Source organism: Coenobita brevimanus, chromosome 1 (assembly GCF_032717465.1).
Source record: "Coenobita brevimanus isolate Jiangsu-jjx chromosome 1, ASM3271746v2, whole genome shotgun sequence".
Lineage (NCBI taxonomy): Eukaryota > Metazoa > Arthropoda > Malacostraca > Decapoda > Coenobitidae > Coenobita > Coenobita brevimanus.
The window spans coordinates 65,465,585-65,489,317 of NC_136954.1; the positions used below are offsets into that span (position 1 = coordinate 65,465,585).

The 23,733-nt window shown below is 40.5% G+C and overlaps 1 protein-coding gene across 1 annotated transcript in view; it reads right to left on the reverse strand.

Annotated features, from left to right (window-relative positions):
• The window catches only part of IRSp53 (Insulin receptor substrate 53 kDa), a 100,445-nt gene extending 88,770 nt beyond the window's left edge, over nt 1-11,675 (reverse strand). The window contains exon 1 of the mRNA XM_080273456.1: nt 11,453-11,675. Coding sequence (XP_080129582.1) covers nt 11,453-11,500 — 48 coding nt within the window. The 5' untranslated portion in view covers nt 11,501-11,675. The remainder of the gene's footprint in view (nt 1-11,452) is intronic.
• Between the last annotated feature and the right edge of the window lie 12,058 nt (nt 11,676-23,733).

Here is a 23,733-nt window from a genome sequence, read left to right on the forward strand (position 1 = left end):
ACCGTCTTTTATGCCAAGGCCTAAATGTTTTTTCATCACTCCATCCCTTTACTTACTGCAATTTCTATTACTTGTCTATATTTCCTTCTAGTCCTTTTACTTATTTACTTGTCCTTCATTCCTACTTTATATACCAGCTCCTGTTTTCACACACCCTTCATTAATAGTCTCCCTTTTCAAGCCCTGTTTTTCACTTTTCTCCCTCCTCTCACTCCCCCCCCTGCCCTTCCTTTAAACGTCACTCCTGCTCTTCCTTCTACTCAGTTAACCCATTCAGTATGATCGCCTCTTGTATTTCACTCTCGTTCCTTTCAGACTCTTTCATTCAACTCAAGAAAGACCTGTGTATATTTAACGACACATTAATGAAGGCTCTCTCTAATCCATTCGATTAGCAAAGTCGCTTCTGTAGACAAGAATAAAAATACGTCGTCAACTAACTGAAGAGGTTAAAATATGTTACTCTGTTTTTCTACAACCACTGAAGGTGATTAATTCGATTCTGACCTCCACTTAAAATATATATATATATATATATATATATATATATATATATATATATATATATATATATATATATATATATTTATTTATTTATTTATCGATTACATGAGGGTCCATTTCCACGAATAAAAGACATTTAATTTTGCCAAATCCCACTTCTCCCCCAGACTACGATAACCAACCGTTCAATTTGCAACGCAGGTCCCTGTATCATTACCAGGTACAATACACGCCGTGGGTGAAGAATATCTTGCTTAAAGGCAGCATGGTTGGCCCAGCCTATTGCAAATAATTCACCTAATATATAAAAACTGACGCAGATTCAACCACCACAGCTATCTATCTATCTATCTATATACCTAGGCTGCTTCCCCCAAGGAAAGGGAGGTAGCCGAGACAGGACGACTCACTCTCCATTTACTCATCCATTCAAACACATTCATTCGCATCTTAGCCCCAAAGGGGAGAACGGACAGATCCTCACCGCATCACACCGCACAAGGGTCAACTGCGCAATGCAAGCAGTGACATCCACAGCAGGGCCCGACAGCAGAACTGGTTTACCCCTGCCACATCATAACAGACCCATCCCCTTACCCGCACCTGACCTGACTAGCTGATCAGACCAAATGCGGGAGAATATCCCCTCAGGGCTGCGTCATCACTTATTCATTCACAATTTCTCTCCATTTATTTCTGTCACGCACAGCCACTCTTCCTTGCTCAACAGACATCCCTCTCGCATCCAGGGCTCTCTTCACACTGTCCATCCATCCTATTCGTGGTCTTCCTCTCAGTCTTACACCTCTCACATCAGATCTAGTTATCTTTTTCACCAATCGCTCATTATCCATTCTCTCCATATGCCCAAACCATTGCAACACCCTCTGCTCAACTCTACCAGCCATCTCCCGAACAACTCCAGTTCTCCTTCGCACTTCATCATTTCGCACTCGATCCATACGCGTCACTCCACACATACTCCTCAGACATCTCATCTCCATTACATTCAAACTTTTCCTCTCTGCTACACCCATATTCCATGTTTCAGCCCCATATAACGCAGTCGGTACCACAACACCCTCATACAGCCTTCTCTTTACATCCATTCTAAGCGAACGACATTTAAACACTTTTTTCATTCCTCCCAGCACGTTTCCTACTTCATTAATTCTAAACTTCACTTCTGCATCTATTCTTCCATCCACAGCAACATGTGACCCTAGATATTTAAAACAATCTACCTCCTCAAGCAACTCACCATTCAAAACTATATTCATCCCCCTACCATCTATCAACCTCGTACACTTCATCACTTTACTCTTATTCTCATTTACTTTCAATTTCCTCCTTTCACACACCCTTCCAAACTCCTCTACCACAGCTAGCTACTAAAAATCATTCCCTGCTAGTGTGGGTGGCTACAACAGATTAATGCCTATTGACTGCACGACGATCACTGGGTTTCACATCTGTGGAGAGGAAGTTCCGCGACCATCTCCTTTCTTCCACTCTTTTCACCCTCAGTATCGCAGATTCAACCAGACTAATATAAATTTATGCCTGTCTACTCTACATGCACATAGGTCACTGACACTGACCCGACTACTGACATTCCTACCCTTTGCCATTGCTTTTAATCAATGCGGTACGGTGATGTCTTCATTCTGTTTTGCTATTTTCAGACGCTTTTATTACCCTGAGGAGGGAATTTTTTCACCTGAAAGAGTTGGATACAGCCTTGACTAATCCCTTCAATATGAGGGATCTAAAGTTGAAAAAAGAATATGGAGACAGAAAGGAAATAACAAGTTACCTTGATCCAAGCAGCTACGGTATTTCTCCAGACATCACCCCTTAATCTTCAGAGTACCGTAGTTATCATATCCTCGTCGCTACGTATGATGTCTGAAGCAAAACACCTTTCCCTGTCCAGAGTTTACTGTTTACTAGCGAACATGAACATCCATACATTTCATTACGATAAATAACGATACAGTGACCGAAACCCACTGATGCAATATTCAGAGCCAAACGAAGTCCAGAGTAATGTGTAATAGTTTCATAAGTGTTCGACTAAAAACCAGAACGATACTTTAGTGTTTAACTGTCCAAGAGGTGGCGATGAACGGGTCTGGACTCTCACGACTGGACACAGGCTGACAGTAGTAACATGACCATTCTCAACGCATACATTCCTTCGCTATCCATACCTCAAGAGGGTCCAATTGGGGCCGAGACGGTTTCATGTACCCAATAACACAACTGTGCCAAATGTGGGTATAGCTAATTCTTCCATCCATAGCTATCGTTAGATTGATGGCCTGCCCAAACACACCAATGACAGCCTTTCACTACGGGGTATCTCTCTAAGCAAAATAAAATCGTTCATCGCAGACTGGAATATTATATAAAGTTTTCTATTCCCGGCCACCGCCATAACGGTAATAGCTTTTAATACTTCTTTTGCCCTATGTATCAAGAGCATACTAGTTTCGATTGAAGTTAGCCTAAATAATATGAAAAGCAGACATTTCGCAGTCTAATGGCTACAGTACCAAAACACCTCGTCGGGCTGAAGAGATCGCACGCATTTTGTGATGAGTTGCGAAACGTAGCGATATTGAAATACTGTGACAGTTTTCTTAAAGTGCTGGCATTCTTCTGTCTTTCATCTACGTTTTTTTCTTCTCCCTCCTTCATTTGCTATTTAGGAGTTTTCTCCACTGCTGATTTCCCCTTCGACCATTCTCTTCCCTCCATAAGTGATATATAACTCTCTCTCTCTCTCTCTCTCTCTCTCTCTCTCTCTCTCTCTGCACCAGCTCCCCTCTGTTAAGCCCCCTCCTCTCTCTACCCCTTCGATCCTCTCCTCTAAATCCTCTCGCCGTCCGTCCCAGACACACCATTCTCTCTCTCTCTCTCTCTCTCTCTCTCTCCATTATGTATACTTTCCCACTCTAATTATCTAAGTACACACGCGCGCGCGCACATTCACACACTCATTAACCCATATTTAACCGCCCACACGCACACGCTCGATCTACACGCACACACTCACGCAATGATACACAAACACATACACACACACAACAAAACAAGAACAACAACAGCAGCAGCAATAATAATAGTAATAATATAATAATAATAATAATAATAATAATTAATAAATAATAGATAACAATAATTCCTTTACTCCACGACAAATATACGGGTCTATCATTACACTATTCTAAACTTCATTACAAAAGTTACAATAAGCATAAAAAAGGTATATCACAATCCCAAAAAAGAAAACACGGAAACTATATTGAAAAACAGTTATGATCAAGTAACCTGATACATTAAACACACACACACACACACACACACACACACACACACACACACACACACACACACACACACACACACAAACTTGAACCCAAGCCACAGTACGCCCTTGAGAGAGAGAGAGAGAGAGAGAGAGAGAGAGAGAGAGAGAGACTGTATGGCTTCTGACTGGTATGGAGGGTTATATAGTCATACAGATACACACACCACACAGACGTCACGGCCTTTTCTAGGTGGCCCGGCATTAACATCAATAAAAAGACATACTATTGCAGGTTTCCATGGATATGACACAACTGAGCTACTCCCAGACCTTGAATACTATGTTGTGGTTGCATGAAATTCGATAAGACTTAGCAATGAGGTAGGAGGGAGTGTCCTTGGTCACTAGTCCAATCAACCTTCAGATATGACTAAAATTTGCCAAGTGTCCTTCGTTACTGGTCCAATCACTCCTCAAATACGACTACCGTATATCTGGCCATCAACTGAGCTGAAAGGAGTTCGTAATCTTTGCCAGGTGAGAACAAACTGACTACAAAAATATCGGACTAGGATGGCAAAGCAGAAGTCTCTCCCCCACCCTCTTCGTCCTCCCGGATTCTGTCGTACAGGAAATGAGATTCGGCTACTATATAGTACGACTGAAATACCTGAAGGAAATTTTTTAGGAACGGCAGAAAGTAGTACAAACAACGAAACTACTAATCTTCAGAATATTAAATCAATGTGAGAGAGAGAGAGAGAGAGAGAGAGAGAGAGAGAGAGAGAGAGAGAGAGAGAGAGTTATTGAGTTATACTGCACTTATGGAAGGAAGAGAGGCTTAAACGAAAACGGATTAAATGGGGGAATGAAAATTCCTCTCTCTCTCTCTCTCTCTCTCTCTCTCATATTCCTTACTACTTCCTCCTCCTTCTCTCATCACCTTTTATTTCTTCACTCCTCTTCCCATTCCGCCTCCCATCCCCCATCCCTTTACCACTCTCACCTGTTTAACCTGATTTACAGGAAGATCGAACTTTTAACCTCTAGGGATCTCACACACACACACACACACACACACACACACACACACACACACACACACACACACACACACACAGCCATCTATTATATCCAAAACACGCGCACGCAATCTGAACACACAATTTCAACACCTCTTTTCTCATTAGCTGCATTAAGTTTAAATTACAGTTCAATGTAATAATGATTGACCCTAATTTTGCGGTGGTGGTAATGGTGGTAGTTTTGATGGGGATGGAGGTATTGGTGGTAGTTTTGATAGCAATGGTGGTAGTTCTGATAGTGGTTGTAACGGGGCGGCAGTAGTGGGAGTGGTAGCCTAGTTTTGGTAGCCGCGGTTGTGTGATTGTCGTAGTTTTGGGCGACAGACGTTACGATGGTTGTACTGATAGTATTGATGGTGGCTATGACAACAGTATAACAGAAATCCAATAGTATTTGTGGTGATAATTTTAGGGATGGTGGTGGACGACAGGTGGTAGATTGATAGTGGTAGCAGTGATTGTTGCGATGGTGGTAGTTTTGTCAGTGGTAGTCGCTGAGGTGTCGATATTTAGATGGGGTTGAAGTGGTACTGTGATAGTAGCAGTTTTGGTGGCAACTCTGGTAAGGGTGGTAGTGTGATGGAAGAATATTTGGTAGTGAGGTAGGTGTAACAGGTAGTTGGATGGTGATAGCTAATGTTGTATTACTGTGGTAGGATCATTATACCGTAGCTATGTGGGTTTCTGGCTGCTCAAGAAATCTGTAAGTTGCGGATGTTGGCAGTTGTGGTGGAAATGTTGGTAAAGATGGTAGAAATGTTAGTTGTTGCAAAAATTTCTGTAGTTGTGATAGTACTGTTGGTAGATATGAAATACTGGTTGTTACTGTAGAAACATCATAATCATAGATACGAGCAGTAGCCTAACTACTTACAGCACCTTCAATTTCCTCTCTCCAGTTTTCCCCTCACCTCTCTTCACTCCTTCCATATCTCTCTCTTTATCTAATTTTTATTTCCCTCTCTGCCTTTCCCCTTCCATCTGTTTTAACTGCTTCTCCCATCCTTCCTGCCTTCTCGCTTTCCTGTCCTTTTATCCTTCATTTCCTCTTTCCTTCCCCTCTTTCCTTTTTTAATTTCCCTTCCTCCTGCATTTCTTTAAGTTTCATATCCTTGATTTTCCTCTTATCTAATCCCACTTTTCTTTAGTCTTTTTCTTCCCCAATATTTCATACTCGGTGCTCCCTTCACTCATAATTAATTACTTCTTGCTCTCCCTTCTTCACTTCTCCTTCTCACTCCCCTACTTTTGCCTTCCCTTCTTCCTTCATCTGTAACTCTTTCTTTCCTTCTTTCACTTCTCTCCTTTCTTCTTCATCTCAAACACAATTTTCTTCTCTCCCCCTTTAATCTTCCTCATCTTCTTCCCTCCTTCAGCATCAACTTGATTCACTCCTCTTCAAAATCTTTATCCTTCATTTACACCCTTCCTTCATTTGTTCATTTCTTTTTCTCTTTCCTTCCTTCCTTCTATCTTGCACTTCTTTCTCTCCTTCCTTTTTGTTTCCAACTTGTTCATTCACTCACTATTCCTTTCCATCTTATATTCTTCCTCTCTTTCCTCCTCCTCCTCCTTCCCACTTTCTATTTCATTTAACCATTCTTTCTTCCTTCCTTCATTTCTCTCCTTCACTTTCTATCATTCATTCTTCCTCCCCTCCCCCCTCCTCTCTCTCTCAATCGCCTCCCTTCATTCACTCTCTCTTCTTCCTTCCTTCCTTCTCCCCTCTCAGACTTCGATACCTTATCCAATAATTTATTCAACAATAGGGGAATAAACAATGTATTTATGTGCACGCTCTCTCTCTCTCTCTCTCTCTCTCTCTGAATTAACCATAAATTTCGTTAATCTATATCACCTCATTTGTTTGCCTTCACCACCTCTCTCTCTCTCTCTCTCTCTGTCTCAGTATTAACCATAAATCTCGTAAATCTATCACTTCATTTGTTTGTCTTCACCACGCGTCCCTCATTGCCCTCTGTCTGTCAGTCTGTCTGTCTGTCTGTCTGTCTGTCCGTCTCTCTCTCTTGCATTTCTACTTCTTATTCATTTGTGCCAAATTTGTTGTAGTGCTTCTTTTTAAGGTTCGACTACACACCATATGTAACACTGTAACCTTTATCCTGACCTGTAGTATTGGTCTTTTGGATGAAACAACACCATCATCATCATCATCATCATAGTCATCGTCATCATCATTGTCATCATCATCATCATCATCGTCATCATTACTCTTCCCACATACCAATTCACCGCAAACAGTTCCACTGATCTATCAGTTTCTCTTCATCATCTCCCCACCACCAGATCTTCCACCTATCTATCCACCTTGACCGTGGACCGGAAATTACCAAAGCGTGGCGCCGTGATGGTGAGAAGAGGCGGGTGATGATGAGTGAAAGTGAGGCGAAATGGCGGATGAGGCTGAAGGTGTGGGTGAAAAATAAATATAATGACTTGCAAGGTTAACACTGAAGTATAATAATAATAATAATAATAATAATAATAATAATAATAATAACAATAATGAGAAGTAATAATAAAAATAAAGATCGTTCTATAGGGTGTTAACTAACCTAATAGCCTAATGAAGAAAAAAAATAACTAATTTTTTAAGCCAAACATGAAAATAGAAGACGGGGCCGCTCAAGAACGTACCTTTCTACACGAAATAATCTTATAGCCTATTTCTACAGTGCAAAATTGTAACATAATATAGAACATGGCTAAAAAATAATAACTTGTAGCTATTCTGTCCTTCTGCAACGTGTAAAGCCGATTACAGAAAAATTATACAATATCATGTGCTAATTCGCCAAAAAAAAAAATAATAATAAAATAAAATAACTATCGTTACCGTTTATTGTGTAATGAAATACAATCTTAGAAAAAAAGTTAACCCCGTCTGCTCGAGGACGTCTTCTGTTTCACTTCTGCTACGGTACCACAACAAGATTTTACTTTGTTTAGCAATGGCTTTTGAAACCTTTACTATAAGCGAATTAGTAATCCTTCATAGAATAAAATCGTCTGGAGGTAGTTTGACAGCAATGAAAGACGCGACATCGTAGGAATTTACAATGAAGGCCATTAAATCAACCCAACTTAGGATATGTTACTCCATAAAAGAAAAAAAAACTTGGTGAAACAAAAACTAATTACGGTACGCAAGAACATCTTTTTATGACGGTACCAGTTCTTCATTGTACAGTTTCATATAATATTACAAAAAATATAATAAAATAATACATACCGGGTAACTTTCAAAATTAAAATCTTATCTGCATTTCAATACGTGTAAATTTATTACATAAAAAAAAAGCTTATTCAGTTTACATACTGTTCAACAAACATTCTGCACTACACAGATATTTAGGATACTTGATTATATTCCTGTTATCGTGAAGACCTCTCGTACAACAGAAGCGTCTAACAGTAAGTAAACGCTATGAAAATTGATCTTAAATAAGAGAGAGAGAGAGAGAGAGGTATATGCTGAAGAAACAAACGACCAAACCATGCAAGTAACCAGGTAGGCCTACGAGCACAAGGCAGCAGGAGCTCATTAGAATATCTGAATGTATAATCACGCCATCTGTTCATCCTACACTTTCATATTAAAAAAAAAAAAAAAAGCTTACACTCGTACAATTTAACACCTTTAGTACGAGCACGTCTTTAAATTCATACTAACTTTAACTAGGCGTAAAACTGCCATCTCTCCATCTTTAAGATTGAGCAGTAACAGGAAATTAACACTAGAATATGGTACCAGTCACGACGCAGTTCAAATGAATGTGTGCACAGGCGTCGTACTGTCTTATTCAACCACTGAACTACGGGAAATAAGCTGCAAAAGGACAAAAACCTCCGTCTAGTTGCATGAATGAAGTACAGACGATTTTATTCCCCGCTCACAAAAAGTCTCTGGTTTAGCATGTTTATTCTAAGCCGACAAAAGATCCCTTATCCTTTTCACTTTAGCTGATGGCCAAGTGTCATCTGATTGGAGGGTCGATTTAGATAGTAATCAAGCAAACTCATTTTTACCTCACAGATTACGGCTCAGTCAAAACTTATCAGTGGTAGCTCTTCAAAATGTGGGAGTGGTCCTGTTCCGTCAGTTGAAAACAAAATAATTATAACTGAAAGGGTTATAAACTCCTCCATAATTCGTGACTGAAGTAGAGAGAGAGAGAGAGAGAGAGAGAGAGAGAGAGAGAGTTGGGTGTGCTGGATCAGAAAACTCCAGTAACCCTTTTGGTACTATGGCGTCCATTATACTTTATTCACTGTAACCCAATACGAAAGAACTCTGGTTGGTATACTCGGTTTACCTAATGACCTGGGCCACTCCCAAATTTGAATGCTAAGCCGTCGTTGCAAGAAATTCAATGAGCCTTAGTTATGCTGTATGAATGGGTCTCCTTGGTTACTAGCCAAATCAACTCTTCAATCAGAATAGCCTGTATTTGGTCAACAACCGAGCCGAAAGAGATTAGGGATCATGGTTAGGTTTATGAAAGAATAAGATGCATATATAAATTTTCATAACAGTACATCCCCGATATCACCTGTATTCTTGCCAAGCCAATACCGATATTATTCATGCCAGGTGAGACTTTTAGTAGTGGAGGCGTCATACACCATTTCCATGAACCCCTCAAGTACACCACAACGCCTTTTAGATTTCAGCTATTTCCACAAACACCTTCAGTACCTGGACGTCTGTCATTCTTGCAACTATCAAACGACCCTACTCGGTTTGAGGGTAGCGTCTCGTCGTTTAGGCTAAGGTTAAACCATTAACCACAAAGGTGTAGGCAAGCCCACTCTGACAGTTACCCACTCACGGCTGTACTGGAATTACAAGTACCACAAGGGGCTTCGTAGCACCTCTCTCTTTGAGATTTAATTTCCATGTTGCACATTAACATTCTTCTGTATGGTATTCTGAGCTATATGGATATAATATCGACAAAGTTTGCATCACCAACATACATGCGAGTATTAATGTGTAATGTTCAGAATAAAATGCTAAAGAACACATTTTTATTTTTTTTTAAATTTCCTACCACCAGCCGATTTCTGTCAGCTGAACACCTTCCATCAAATGTCATCTTTTGCCTTTTGTTTCTCCTACCACCAGGCGATGTTATTAGATGTTGGAAGACCCTCAAGCAGTGAAGGGGTTAATGAAGGGTATTTCTAACCCTGTCAAGTGATGAAGTTAATATTTCTAACCCTGTCATGTGAAGGGGTTAATGAAGGGTATTTCTAACCCTGTCAGGTGATGAGATTCATGAAGTGTATTTCTAACCCTGTCATGTGACTGGGTTAATGAAGGGTATATCTAACCCTGTCAAGTAATGGGGTTAATGAAGGGTATATCTAACCCTGTCTGCACATAAGTCTATATAAAGCAAGTAAAATCATCTACAGCAGACAGCACGCACGTCATCGGACTGAAGGAATTGGAAGACCGATGTGAGCTCAAGCTTTCCCTACCACCTTCACTATTAAAGCATTCCCTAAGCTGAGGAGAATCGTGTACTAACACCAAGAGTAAAATGAAAAGATGCCATCGTAGTGAAATGGTATTACTGTAAAAACCCCGACCGTAACGAGTACAAACTTTGGCTTCTGCCTTGTTGCTATATACCAGCTGCAACGTGCGATCCACACTAAAAGCATCTTATGTTACCGTTTCATAACGAATAAAGCTGTGTTTGTCTTCGCTACTTCCCTACTAAATGCAATGTAACGTAACCGGTAACATGCAGGCAAACTATAGCTACCACCCTCGACTGTTCCATTACTAGACCAAGGCTCTTTATTGGCTTTTCTGTTCAGAAATAAATGCGCTTTGTTGCAATGCACTTTATCAAGATCGAAAAGTACAGTTTAAATCTCAACCGTTTAAGTGATGTTAACGTAAAAGTAGCCTAAATTTTACTTCTCGACCTCCTTGCAGAAAGCGCTCCTTAACTTGGCATGCAAGCTAACTAGTACCATAAATGACCGTCCATAACTGAAAGCTTGCACACACACACCCACACCCACAAACACCCCCCCACACACACACATCCACACACCCCCACACAGACACATCCACACACACACACACACACACACACACACACACACACACACACACACACACACATATATATATATATATATATATATATATATATATATATATATATATATATATATATTATTCAAAATGCTCCCACTTCAGTATATTGATACAATTTTGAAGTCCTCTAGATCCTCATCAGTTTTAAAGGGCACCCGACATAATGGTGCCCACTAACCAGCAAACATTCTTTGGATCTGTGGTGACTTTTTGCCACAAAATATGGATGTCGTAATACATTATGATGAAGTTTAATCCCTGTCATAACTTAAAATGAGAGATTCCTTAACTGTTCTCTCTCTCTCTCTCTCTCTCTCTCTCTCTCTCTCTCTCTCTCTCTCTCTCATTTCCCTAACAATCTACCTCGTCTTCCCCACAGCTAATACAATTCTATCCTAAACTCACCTTATAAACCAAGTCGACTTGCTTGGTAATTTCCTCAGCTTCAGTCATCTTGGCGATTTCGGAAACGGCCTAAATCCACCAAAAAGTTCTACACAGTTCGGGCCAAAAATTTCCTTAAAAGTTCGTCTGAGTTACATGAACCCCAGTGACAAACCACAGACATGTGTTGGGATTTGCACATTCGCTTCCATCTTTCAAAATTATCGACTTGCTTGTAAGATGACAGCTGGGGCTTTTAGAATACTCCTAGCTCCTTTGCACACTCTTTTCTGTTATTCGTTTCGCAAGGCAACGCAAAGTTCGCAAGATTACGGGAGCAATTGTGGATATGTGACGGTGAAGGATGGAAAAAGCAACACTACCTCTCCGTAGTGCGGATGGAGGCACACTGAATCTCCCGTTTTCTCTCTCTCGTCGGTACATGGACACTTGGACAGCCTCGCAAGAAAACCCATCTCTCAACTGTAAGGGCAAACTTACGTAAATATATATGGCCCTTCCTTACAAGCTCTTTCACCTTCTTGACAATCTTCTACGATATCTTCACAAGCCTGTTTATCACTCTTTTTAGCGTCCACAATCTGTAATACATCAAGGGGAGACCAGAGAGCGACATTCGAGGCTGAGCTGGAGCCACAGGCGCAACAGCCTCTTTCAGAACATTGTCTACTGTATGTGAGTACATGTGAGTCTAAGACAGTCTGTTAACCAAATATTTGGGTGTCTGAACTCTCAGCTAATTCAGTGGTATGTGCCTTCATAAACCCTTTTCATATTTTTAGTTCTCACTGCCGATTGTTAATATCTAGGAATTCTTTACCATCATCATCATTATCATCATCATTATTATTAATCCTAGGACCTACCCATGACCCACTGACACATACCTACGACCAGCACCTGAGGCATCGTCGATTATTTATAAAGATCCTAATCATTTCTACAATAAACATGTTTCCATAACATTTACTAGTTCTGTTTTCGTACTGTTTCTGCATTTGTTGTTTTCGCATCCTGTTATAATATTCACACTAATTTTGCTTGTGAAGCCTCTGGTAGCTGCATGAGTCAAGACAAAAGCAATCAAAAACAATCTTATGCAACACTTAAGTTCAGAGTTAATGAATCTGGTTCGCGTCTAAGTGTGGTAACAGACCTTCAGATGACGAAAGGCTATTCCTGAACTGAATTAAGACGATGAGGCCACTCCTACGATGAATAAAATCCTCTGGCAGCAGCAAGAAAAGTATACTTAACACTCCTGTCTTCGTCAAAGGATTAAACTGGATAAAATGATTTAGCAGTATGGTAAACTACAGATGGGAAATTCAGCGTGCAATCCACCGGGTTTACACTCACATCGCCCCGTGGCCACAACAACTACAAGAAGTATCCCTTAAGGTGGATAAAACCGTCTGGTACAAGACAATGAAACACCATCAGTCTGACGACGTATTTTTCATTATACTGTTGCTTTCTCCAGATAAGAGACGTATCCGAAGTGGAGGAGTTTCATTTAGCTTTTGTTTACCCTCATTACATGAGGTCTCATTAAGCTGAATATAACCGTCTGAAAGCAGTAACAATATATCACCCACAAAGAACTCAACGAGCGCTTACCCCCGCCACCGCCAAAAGAAAGTGCGATTAATTCCTTCATCCGGTTCTGGATCCACCTCAAAAAACTCATCCTTGGTCCACTGCCAACCTTTCTACTATATTTCACTGAAATCCAAACACAAATTCATTTGACGTCTTGTACATAAAGTGACAGACAGACACAAGTCAATGCATAACCTCCGTCCAACCACGTTGGTAGAGGTAATAAAGACGACACCGGATTCAAGGGACTAAGAAATAAAACATGTCATCATAATGAACGGATTTCTGGTCATTGCTTCATGACCCTTCAAAGGAGAGGTCTCCACCAAGCTGAGTATAATCGTTCCATTGTAGCAAAATTGCAAAATAAAAGAAAACTAATCATTTTGGTTGAGTTAAGGGCGAATATGTCCAACTTCTTCAATATGAGAATATATAAACCGTAAACAATCGTCCACCTCAGTGAAAACAAGGTAACCATGTCATAGCACTTAAGAGACTTATAAATGTAATACACGCAATCCAGTGACAAAAGTTGTTATATTTTACTTATATATAATCTATGGATACAATGTTTGCTTTTTCTGCTTGTCTGTTTCTACAAATTTCAGTAGCACAAGTGGAAACTGCAGAAACGTTTTGCAACTAATCTGTTATTGTTTTACCAGAAGGTATGAAGGTGCAAGTTACCCTAACCAGCACCCTAATGCTTACCCACAACCACATCCACATTCAGCCTCAGCCACACCCACAGTCACATCCACAGCCATAGTCACATTTTCACTCCCACCTTCACCAACACCCTCACCCAAAACCACACTCGATCTCACAGTCGCAGCCACACCTACATCTAAATTCGCTTCCACATCCACATCCTCACCTACACTTATAAAAAAGCAACACCCATACTCACATCAACATCCACATCCAAACTCTCACCCACACCAGGACTCACACCCACAACCACACTCCATCCGCATCCTCACCCCCATTCACACCCACATCTCACCAGGCCATCGCTTTTCCAGAGCACCTTATGAGGCAGCGACACAGGCGCGTAATTCAAGTTTGTGCCTTATGCCAACTGCTAGTGAGTTACAACTGAATTATGATAAGAACATATATCATTGCATTTTGAACATCCTTTCCAACGATACCCATTTAATACCTATAATCTTGTCACTATGTGCTCCTATACTCTCGTCACTATGATCTTGGGGATGACCTGGGAGTGTTGACCACTCCAACGGGGGCACACAATCAAGTGGATTTTTATTTTGACAACTCAAGCGTCAATACTGGTTCATAATGTCGGCCTTTAGAGTGCGAACGTACTGACAGACAGACAGTAACTCCAATTCAGGCTCAGTCGCACAAGGCTCTTGACTTCGCCTTCGAGAAAAACAGTGAACAATATAGCAGAGCAACATGCATTCATGAGTATCTAAGGACCGAGAAAGAATAACAGTTGATACGAAACAATTCTTAATCATGAGTACGGGAGAGAGAGAGAGAAAAAAAAAAAAATGAGCCCGTGTTTCAAGGATTCAATGCCTAAGGATATGAGGCCTGGCATCGGACTGACAGGAGCAAATTAACTTGTCTGGCAAAAGCAAAATTTGACAGAGAGAGAGAGAGAGAGAGAGAGAGAGAGAGAGAGAGAGAGAGAACAGCACTGAAGGGATCGATGAAGCATGCGTCTAACCACTTCAGAATGGGCAGGTAACCCCAGAGCTGAACGAAATCATCTAGTGGTAGAAAGACTGAAGCAAACTAGACGTCAATGTACTTCAGGGAGGTCTGTTGAATACGTCTCAACCCTTCAAATGGGAGGCCTGACTAAACTGAATAAAACAGTCTGGAGGCATCTTGAATAAACCAATAAAAGACGGCATTGGATTCAAGGGGGTTACGAAAAAAAACAGGCGTCATCGTACTAAATGGATCACTGGCGTTTGCATCTCTACCCTTCACACGAGGTCTCCGAAAGCCGAATAAAACCGACTGGAGGTAGCAATAATAAACTAATTAAAAACAACGCCGGATTCAGTGTAATTAGGGTTAGTATTCTTAAGTAGCACCTGAGGTATCGTAGTCTCTCTTCCTACGTGATTTATTTTGCATATTACACCATGACACGGGTGTATGCTCCTTCTGTCGCTTTAGGTTAGTAAGAGTAGCGACATATTTTGTATCGATGACATACAAGAGGATATTGAGCTGCAGTGTGCAAAATAAATCGATATGGAAAAGATCCCAAGAAATCTCCAAAGCCACTAGGATACGACCCCAAGAAATAAAAAAATTACATCACGGAACCGAAAGGGATTCTGGGCAGTGTTTCTCAACCCTTTCGGCTGAATATAATTGCCCGGTGGTAGTAATTTAACAAAATAAAAAACAAATAGTTCCGGATGTGTAAATCACAGCTGCGTTCAACAGCTTCAAAATAAGAGAATTCTGAACCTGAAATAAATCATCCGGCATCAGTAGGACTAAGGTAACCGCGTCATAGCATAACTGGAATGATGTTTGGTGGTTCGGTCAAGTCAGGCTAAATATTTTTGCATTCATTTTATCTATGTTATTTTTTTTCATTCTTTTTAATGAAGTTATAATTAATGAGAAAAAGGAATGCCGCTGAATGGAGAAACTGATTGCCGGCTGAAAATTAGTCTGACATTCGTTTTCTTTGACCATGAGTTCAACCCTGGAACTGTCTTCCTCTGCTTGTATTTCCTTCTGCCCATGACCTCCAGTATTTTAAAGGCAATGTGTCCAAGCATCTCGAAATTAACGGATCTTGAATCTTGCTCTTTTTATCTATTTATATTTATCTTTATCCTTGGCGGGAACAATCAGGGCCTCAGCTTTTGGTTCCTTCTACCATGCATTAATATATATATATATATATATATATATATATATATATATATATATATATATATATATATATATGATTTCCTGTGCGATGCCTATTACTCTGCTGTGTTGGTCACTGCTTTCTGTTATTCGGACAGATTTGTATTAGTCTTCTAGTTATCGTACCTGATGTCAATCTCATAGTGAAGAACAAGTGCCATGGTAGTATCAACGATAAATTTTTCACTGTGTTATTTTCCCACGTATCTCTTTTTGCTATATAACATGCAATCCTGCCTGGACTTCAGCGACCATGTGTCCCTGAATGATGGGTTTGTACTGAAAAAGAAAAAAAAAAAAAGTTTGGTGCCACGCAATGGTATGGAATATTAGGTATCGTATGAGTCTAGATTTGTGCCACGGATTCTTTGTTGTGCGCTGACCTCATGCTTTTAAACCACCCTGTTAGACTATATGACCCTTTCACCGGGAGGTATGAGTATTAAGATGCATGTGAACACCCTCATCCGCACCCAAACCCACACCCACCCTCAGCCTCACCCACACTCACATACATAGCTATAGTCATAGACACAGCCAAAACTACAACCACACCCACAGCCACATCCTCACTTCCACCAACACCCACACTCATTGTCACAGCCACATCTACACACAAACACGCTTCCACATTCAAGACCACATTCTCGTCCACACTCACAAGACACAGCTACAGTAACACCTACACTCACACCCATATCCACATCCGCACTTTCAACCACAGCCACACCACCATCCACCCACCTGGTCATAGTTTTTCCATACCACCTAATGAGGCAGCGACACAGCCACGTATTTGAAGTTTTGCGCAATAGGCCAACTGCCAGCGAGCTGCACCAAAATTATGACACGGGCACATTTTACTGCACTTTGAATATCCTTTTCAGTTATATTAATTTATTCCTATGCTCCTTAAAAAAAAATAAATAAATAAATAAATAAAAGTTTCTAGTCACTGTGACCTTGGGGATAACCTGAGCGAGTTGACCACTTTGAGGAGCGTACTCTCATGTGGATTTTATTTTCACAACTCAATCGTTAGTATCGGTCCACGTACAGTACAGACCACGGCCCAGTACAGACATACGGACGCTACTTCCATTCAGGTTCAGTCGCACAAGGCCCTCAACTTTGTCTTCGGAAAAACAGTGATGTACAGAACTTAAACACATATTCATGGGTATATAACGACCGAGAGTATAACTGTAGGTGTACGAAACATAATCATGAGTATGGGAAGAATAAAAAGAAAAAAGTACGTGTTCCAAGGAATCAATCTATCCTCCGGAGGCAACCAGGTCCCAGCACTGATGGAGTTGATGATAAGCTTACAAATTCTACGACAAAACTAGTCTAATCTTTGCATGTATTTCATCTATACATTTATTTCATGTTTTCAGTTGCCTTTCCCCCTTTTTTTTTTTTTTTTTTTTTTTTTTCCCCATTCAAGCTCAAAAGATGTCTAGCTCGAAAATTATTCTGACGTTCGTTTTATTCATTTTAGTGGTTACAGCAACAGGACAGCTAAGACATTATGGTATGGAACTTCGCCACAGTAGCTAAAGTCTACGGGAGTGAATCACCTGGTTTACGAAACATTTTACTGAATGACAGACGGACAAGGCCATTCCTAGAAATGTTCCCGTATTTTCAAAACAGCTAGGAACGGAATAAGCTTTATCTTACAAGCATCATGGAACACGAATTGTGTGCATCGTTTGGCGTGTGAGATGACAAAGACGATTTCGAAGCTTGAATACTGCATCAGTGAATGGATGCCTGGCCCATTTCACTGGTGCTCCAACAGCTCTCCAGGTTTTGTTTCTGTTCCTGTTTTTTGATCCTTCCTACCCCAGGTTATTGTGAAAAACGGGAATAGAGGATTACCCTGACGAAAAAGATGATAATGATGATAAACTCGTTCATGTTGTCTCCTGGCAACTTCAACTTAGTAAAAATCGCTTGCATTAACGGGATAAATGAAGGATGCATGTTGTTGCTGTTGTTGTTGATTAATCCCAGTTTGTCTGGCCAAAGAAATCCATCAACCGCAGGTAAGTAAACGCCCCTGCAGGTCCGACCCGTGCGGTGAACCAATGTTCACCCTCGGCTGATAGCGTCTCACTACAGCAAGGCGTGGAGAATAGTGTGCAGGTTGGTTCCTGCCTTCATGGATGGAAGCCGCATTTGCCTCTCTCCATCCGGTTAAGACATCACAGTAGGCGCCAAATCACCCCGCAATCTTAGTATATGGTTACCACCCAGCTTTGTAAATGGGTTCCTATATGTTACAGTAAACTGTTAGGCTTGTCCCTCACTGTAGGGACAGGAAGAAAATGGATATATAAGATGAGAGGAGGGGAGGTACACAAACAATGAGACTGGGGAAGGAAGACGTATGCAATACTACATCAAGTGAATGGATGACGGTCACTACCACCTACCACCTGAAGGGTGCATGTAACCCCTAACAAAATGTCTTTCCTGAGTTAAATAGATTGGTATGAAGATTAAAAAGAAAAAGAAAAGTAATCTGAGTGAATTACTTAACGGGGACGAGTTAATTATTTCAGGACCGTATTATACATGGCACTTGGGGCTTTGTAGCACCTATTCCTTGGATATTTAGTTTGCATATTACACCTTAACAATGTCATATCATTTTAATATCGTATCGACATACCTTGCATCAATAAAACACTGACAAGGAAACAGAGGTGTATGCTCATAATACATCGCTCAAGAAGACGGGCTACGATATAACCAAAGCACAAAATACTGACCATTGGAAAAACCCTACCAAGGTATGAAGATTCATTAAAGCACATAAAATATAAAAGACCATAAATGATAATGAACTTGAACGTGGGCACACACTATGAGACGCTCATCCTCGGTAATTATTCCCGTACTCTGACCTCTGAGCCTGTGACGGGTTACATACCCACTATCCTAGGATTTAAAAAAATAATAATAATAATAAATAGAGAATATAAAAAACTAGATAAGAGAAAATGAAACAAGTGGACTATAAAAGGCAAAACGGAAAGAATATGAAAAACCAATCGGTTATGAGAAAAAAAAGAGTACAATAAGAAACAGTGAAAGAAAAAATAATAATATAATAAAAACGAAACATGTAGATAATTAAAATATATACCGTATAATCATAGCAAAAGAAAAACCGACAGCTCTATTAACTGAAGGAATGTAACAAACTAATATATATATATATATATATATATATATATATATATATATATAGAGAGAGAGAGAGAGAGAGAGAGAGAGAGAGAGAGATACCGTATACAAAGAATTAAACAAAAACAACAGAGACAAGAGAAAATAAGAATGGAAAACGAAACAGTAACAGAAAATATATATAAAAAAATGAATGAATAAAAGATAAAGCATTAAAGGATAGAATATAAACGAAAAACAAAGATAGTGGATAATATACACTGAAAGAAGATAAATAAAACAACCATAATAGAAATGACCATCAAATACAAATCCAGTGAACGCAATATAGGCTACTAGGTTGCCATGGCTGTGGCCCGACTGATGACTGTAATGATCTCAACCACTCCAAACAATGAGACTCCATAACTTCATGCACTTTCTTTCCCTCGTGTTCCCAAGTATGAAGCTTTTCAAGCCGAGGAAATAGTTTCTCTCTCCCCTTCATGCCGGAGACAGTCTCAACTTTTCGACAAACAGATTTTAGTAGATACAGCCTTCATTAACCCACCCACTATATTATATTTTTCCCCAGACTAAATAATTCCAAGCACTCCAAGCAACCATGCTCCATAGTTTCATGCACTTTCGTTTGTGTGTGTGTGTGTGTGTGTGTGTGTGTGTGTGTGTGTGTGTGTGTGTGTGCTTTAAGTGTTTAGGTATTTACGAGTGTTTTGGATAACCTGCTTTTATTCTTTGTTGTCGTCTTTTGCATTGATGTCCCGCGGCATATGACCCTGGTTGGTTACGCCGCCATTTTTTTTTTTTTTTTCGTTTAATCAATCAATTAATCTTCATGTCATGTTCCCAAATATTAGCCAAATCTTTCAGCCCGAGGACATCATCTACATTCGAAAATTGTCGCTACCCCTATATTTTTTTCATTTAGTGTAATAGATTTTAGAACTGAAGGGGGTACATTCAGAGAATCAACAATCTTTCCGGTTCCGTGTGGAGAAAATTTACAACTGGTGAAATACAATGAAAACAGTGTCTCTACTTGTGATGGTTTCAGGTGGTTCGACTTTACCGGTGTGTAGGCTATTCGGCCGACTTTAGGATATTATTTCTCTCTCTCTCTCTCTCTCTCTCTCTCTCTCTCTCTCTCTCTCTCTCTCTGTACCAGTATATATAGTCATTCACTATAACGACGCCTTTCTCTTTTTGTCTCCAGATTTAATACTTCCAACCACTCGAAAAAATCATGCTCCACAGTTTCATGCACCTTCTTCCACATGTCCCCACGTTATATATCTTTACGCCCGAGGACAGATCATTCTTATTCGTCTCCTTCAGTCAAAAAAACGTCTTATATTCCCGCTACCTCTAGGTGATTTTATTCAGCTAACGGGAGCCCTACTGAAGGAGCTAATGAAGGCTATATCTAAACCCTCCGCTTCGGGGAAAAAAAAAAAAAATCCAAGCTAATCAAATCGCCAGGAAATATCACTGAAATCACATATATATATAAAAAAAGGCGCATCGTAGTCATTAACCTCTTCTGTCCGATGACGCATTTTTCATTCGCCATGCAGCCTCTAGATGATTATATTAAACTTTGCGAGGATGTGCAGACGTTAAAGGGTTGACTAAAGACTGTATGTAACACCTCCAGTCAGATACTCTCTTCTAAGCTACATAAAATCGTGTGGGGATGGCCAGAGTAAAATTAAATGTACTCTGCGTCCTCGTAATGAAGTGGTTAAATCCTTCCTTCACATGCACTGGTCGCACTCCCACTGTTTTTACACCAACACGAGGCAGTTATGATCAGCCAATATACTCGTGCATATATTTTCATCTCTCCTTACTTCTATTTAACCTCTTCGATCTAATTACCTTGTTTGTTTGTAGGTAATTCTTGCTTGTCTTTTATTTCAATGAACTTAGGAAAGGTCTCTGATTCGGGAGAGACCATACTCCTTTAATGGCCTAAATCCGCCATCCCTCCATCTTGAATGCTGAGTTGTAGCAATAGATTTACAACAGAATGTGGTGCTACTCACGGAGTGCTACGAAAGAATGTACAGCCGCAACATTATCTAATTCTATCACAGAGCTACGTGAAATAAGTTACTAATGGGAGAAGATTTGGGTCCAGTTAGGGTAAATGAACTCTAGTTAAGGTTATATTTGATTCCACCAATTTGAAAAGTCTTTCCTGTGCGGCATAAAAGCCTCTGAACGTAGGAAGAACAAACTGAGAAATCGTCATCCTTAAAAAAAAAAAAAAAAAAAAAAAAAAAAACATCGACAGCATCCTTCCAAACAAAATAAGAACTTCGCCAGCATCTTTCCATTTTTTCATCGTTTACATTTTCACACGTTTTCTTAACATTCATTACTACCTTATCGCATCTTTCCATAGTCATATTTAAGCCCCTTTTCTTTTTTTCTATTTATCTAACTCATCACTCAATATTCTTCTCGCTCAATCAATATTCTTCTCGTTTATCTGAACTCTTCTTGCGTTCATTCCACTCTTATGTCCGAGAGATACGGGAGAAAGAAGGAAAGTCTGAAACGGTAGGGGCGAGGAGTCAGCCAGGGAGGAAAAAACGAAGCAAAGTCTGATATAAGTCTGAGGGGGTAGGGGCAAGGTAAGACAACCAGGTAGAGGAGCAAAGTCTGATGAAAACTAAGAGACAGCCAGGGAGCAAAGTGTGAAGAAAATTTGAGGAGGTAGGGGCTACGAGACTGCCAACGAGTAAAGTCTGATGAAAGTCTAAGGGCTGGGGGCTAGAAGAAAATAAGGGAAGGATGGGGGAGCAAAGTCTGTGACGGCAGGAGGCTAAGGCAGTCAGTGAGGGAAGGAAGGAGAAAAGTCTAATGAAAGTCATGAGGAGTAGTGGACTGGGAAGGGACCAGCAAGGAGGGAGGAAAGTCTGAGAGGCGTAATGGAGAAATGAAGCAATGAGCGGGGGGGGGGGGAAGGCGCGGTATCCCTAGAACGCTTCCGTGTGGTCTTTTGTTATGGCGAGGCAGGTAACGTTGTGCACCCATTACCCTACCCTGCTATTATCAGTCAGACCCGTGCACTGATCTCCTGGTACACAGGCATATAAACTTACATGATACATACACATATATGGTACATATATAATAACACACACACACACACACACACACACACACACACACACACACACACACACACACACACACACACACACACACACACACACACACACACACACACACACACACACACACACACACACACACACACACACACTTTGAATCAGAAAAATCTGAAAAGTGAAATTCAGCACGACGTATACAACATTTATACACTCCCAGTAAATCCTTTACATTTCTGGGGTTGCAAACTTCCTTTTTCTGTTATTTCTATTTTCTGGCCCTTTCTCTAGTCCAAGTTGGCTGCAAGCTGAAACTTGTCATTCTCAGGATAATTAGTCAGGAATACCTACGTGTTAATGATGTTGATGTAATTACAGTTAATTGTGATATGAAAGTACCATTTTTATTATTGCTTATTACCTAATACTTATGCCCAAGTATCAATGAAGCCACCATGGCAGGGTGTTTGTCTCACGATCTACTTCTCTCCTATATATATGGAACTCGATACTAGAAACGTTCTGGACAATTCATGTCGATGCTGGCTACGTCCCTTCATATGCCTGCATATGACCGCATGTAGGGGAGGTGGTGGGGGAGTGAACAGTGCGGGTCAGCTGGTGACTGCGAGGTCGTGTTCAATCACAGCTGTTACAGGGAAACTTCTGAATTTGAATACTTATTTCCTACAGCCCCAAAGGCAAGTGATAAAAACATTTTCACTATAATACCACAATACCGAATTTGACCGTGATATCCCTAGCATAACATTATAGATGGAGCACATAACTTTGTGCTCAAGTGCCATGTGACGTGTGAGGGCTGCAGTTGGATCAGCCCTCTACAAGTGCATCGTAAGTGGACTACTGGGCATCGGCAATGGGTTTTCCAGTCCATGTTCATAGCAGGGTGCATAAATGCCAGTTGCTGCGATGACTCATATTGATTGAAACGCATACATAACCACTTCAGCTTTCACAAACAGCTCTTACTTTCCGAGTCCTACTTGGCCTACACTGGGAATGGTTCATGATATTCACCACTCTTCTCCCAAATCGGTCTAGTTCTGCACTGTAACTCCTATGGACAGTTACGTATATAATAACTATCAAATATGTCTAAATACATAATACAGTATATATTTTTATTGCCGGAGTTTATCCAGCATGACAGCCCCTCCATACCTTTTCGCCATAACTCATCACCTCACTTCCTCCACTCACCACTCATTCCTAAGCCACCCTCCCTCATGTACTGTATCTTGTTCCTTTTTCTCCCTCATGAGCTTCATGTCAGTACACCCTGCTTGTTAGTTTAGTAATCATTGTTATTAGCCATCATTAGACAGGCGGATCTCCCCACCTCCTCACCGCTCCAGATAACTGCTCCCAGTCCCCTCAACCTCCCAGGCCCTGACTCTCATAACCGTTTGCCAT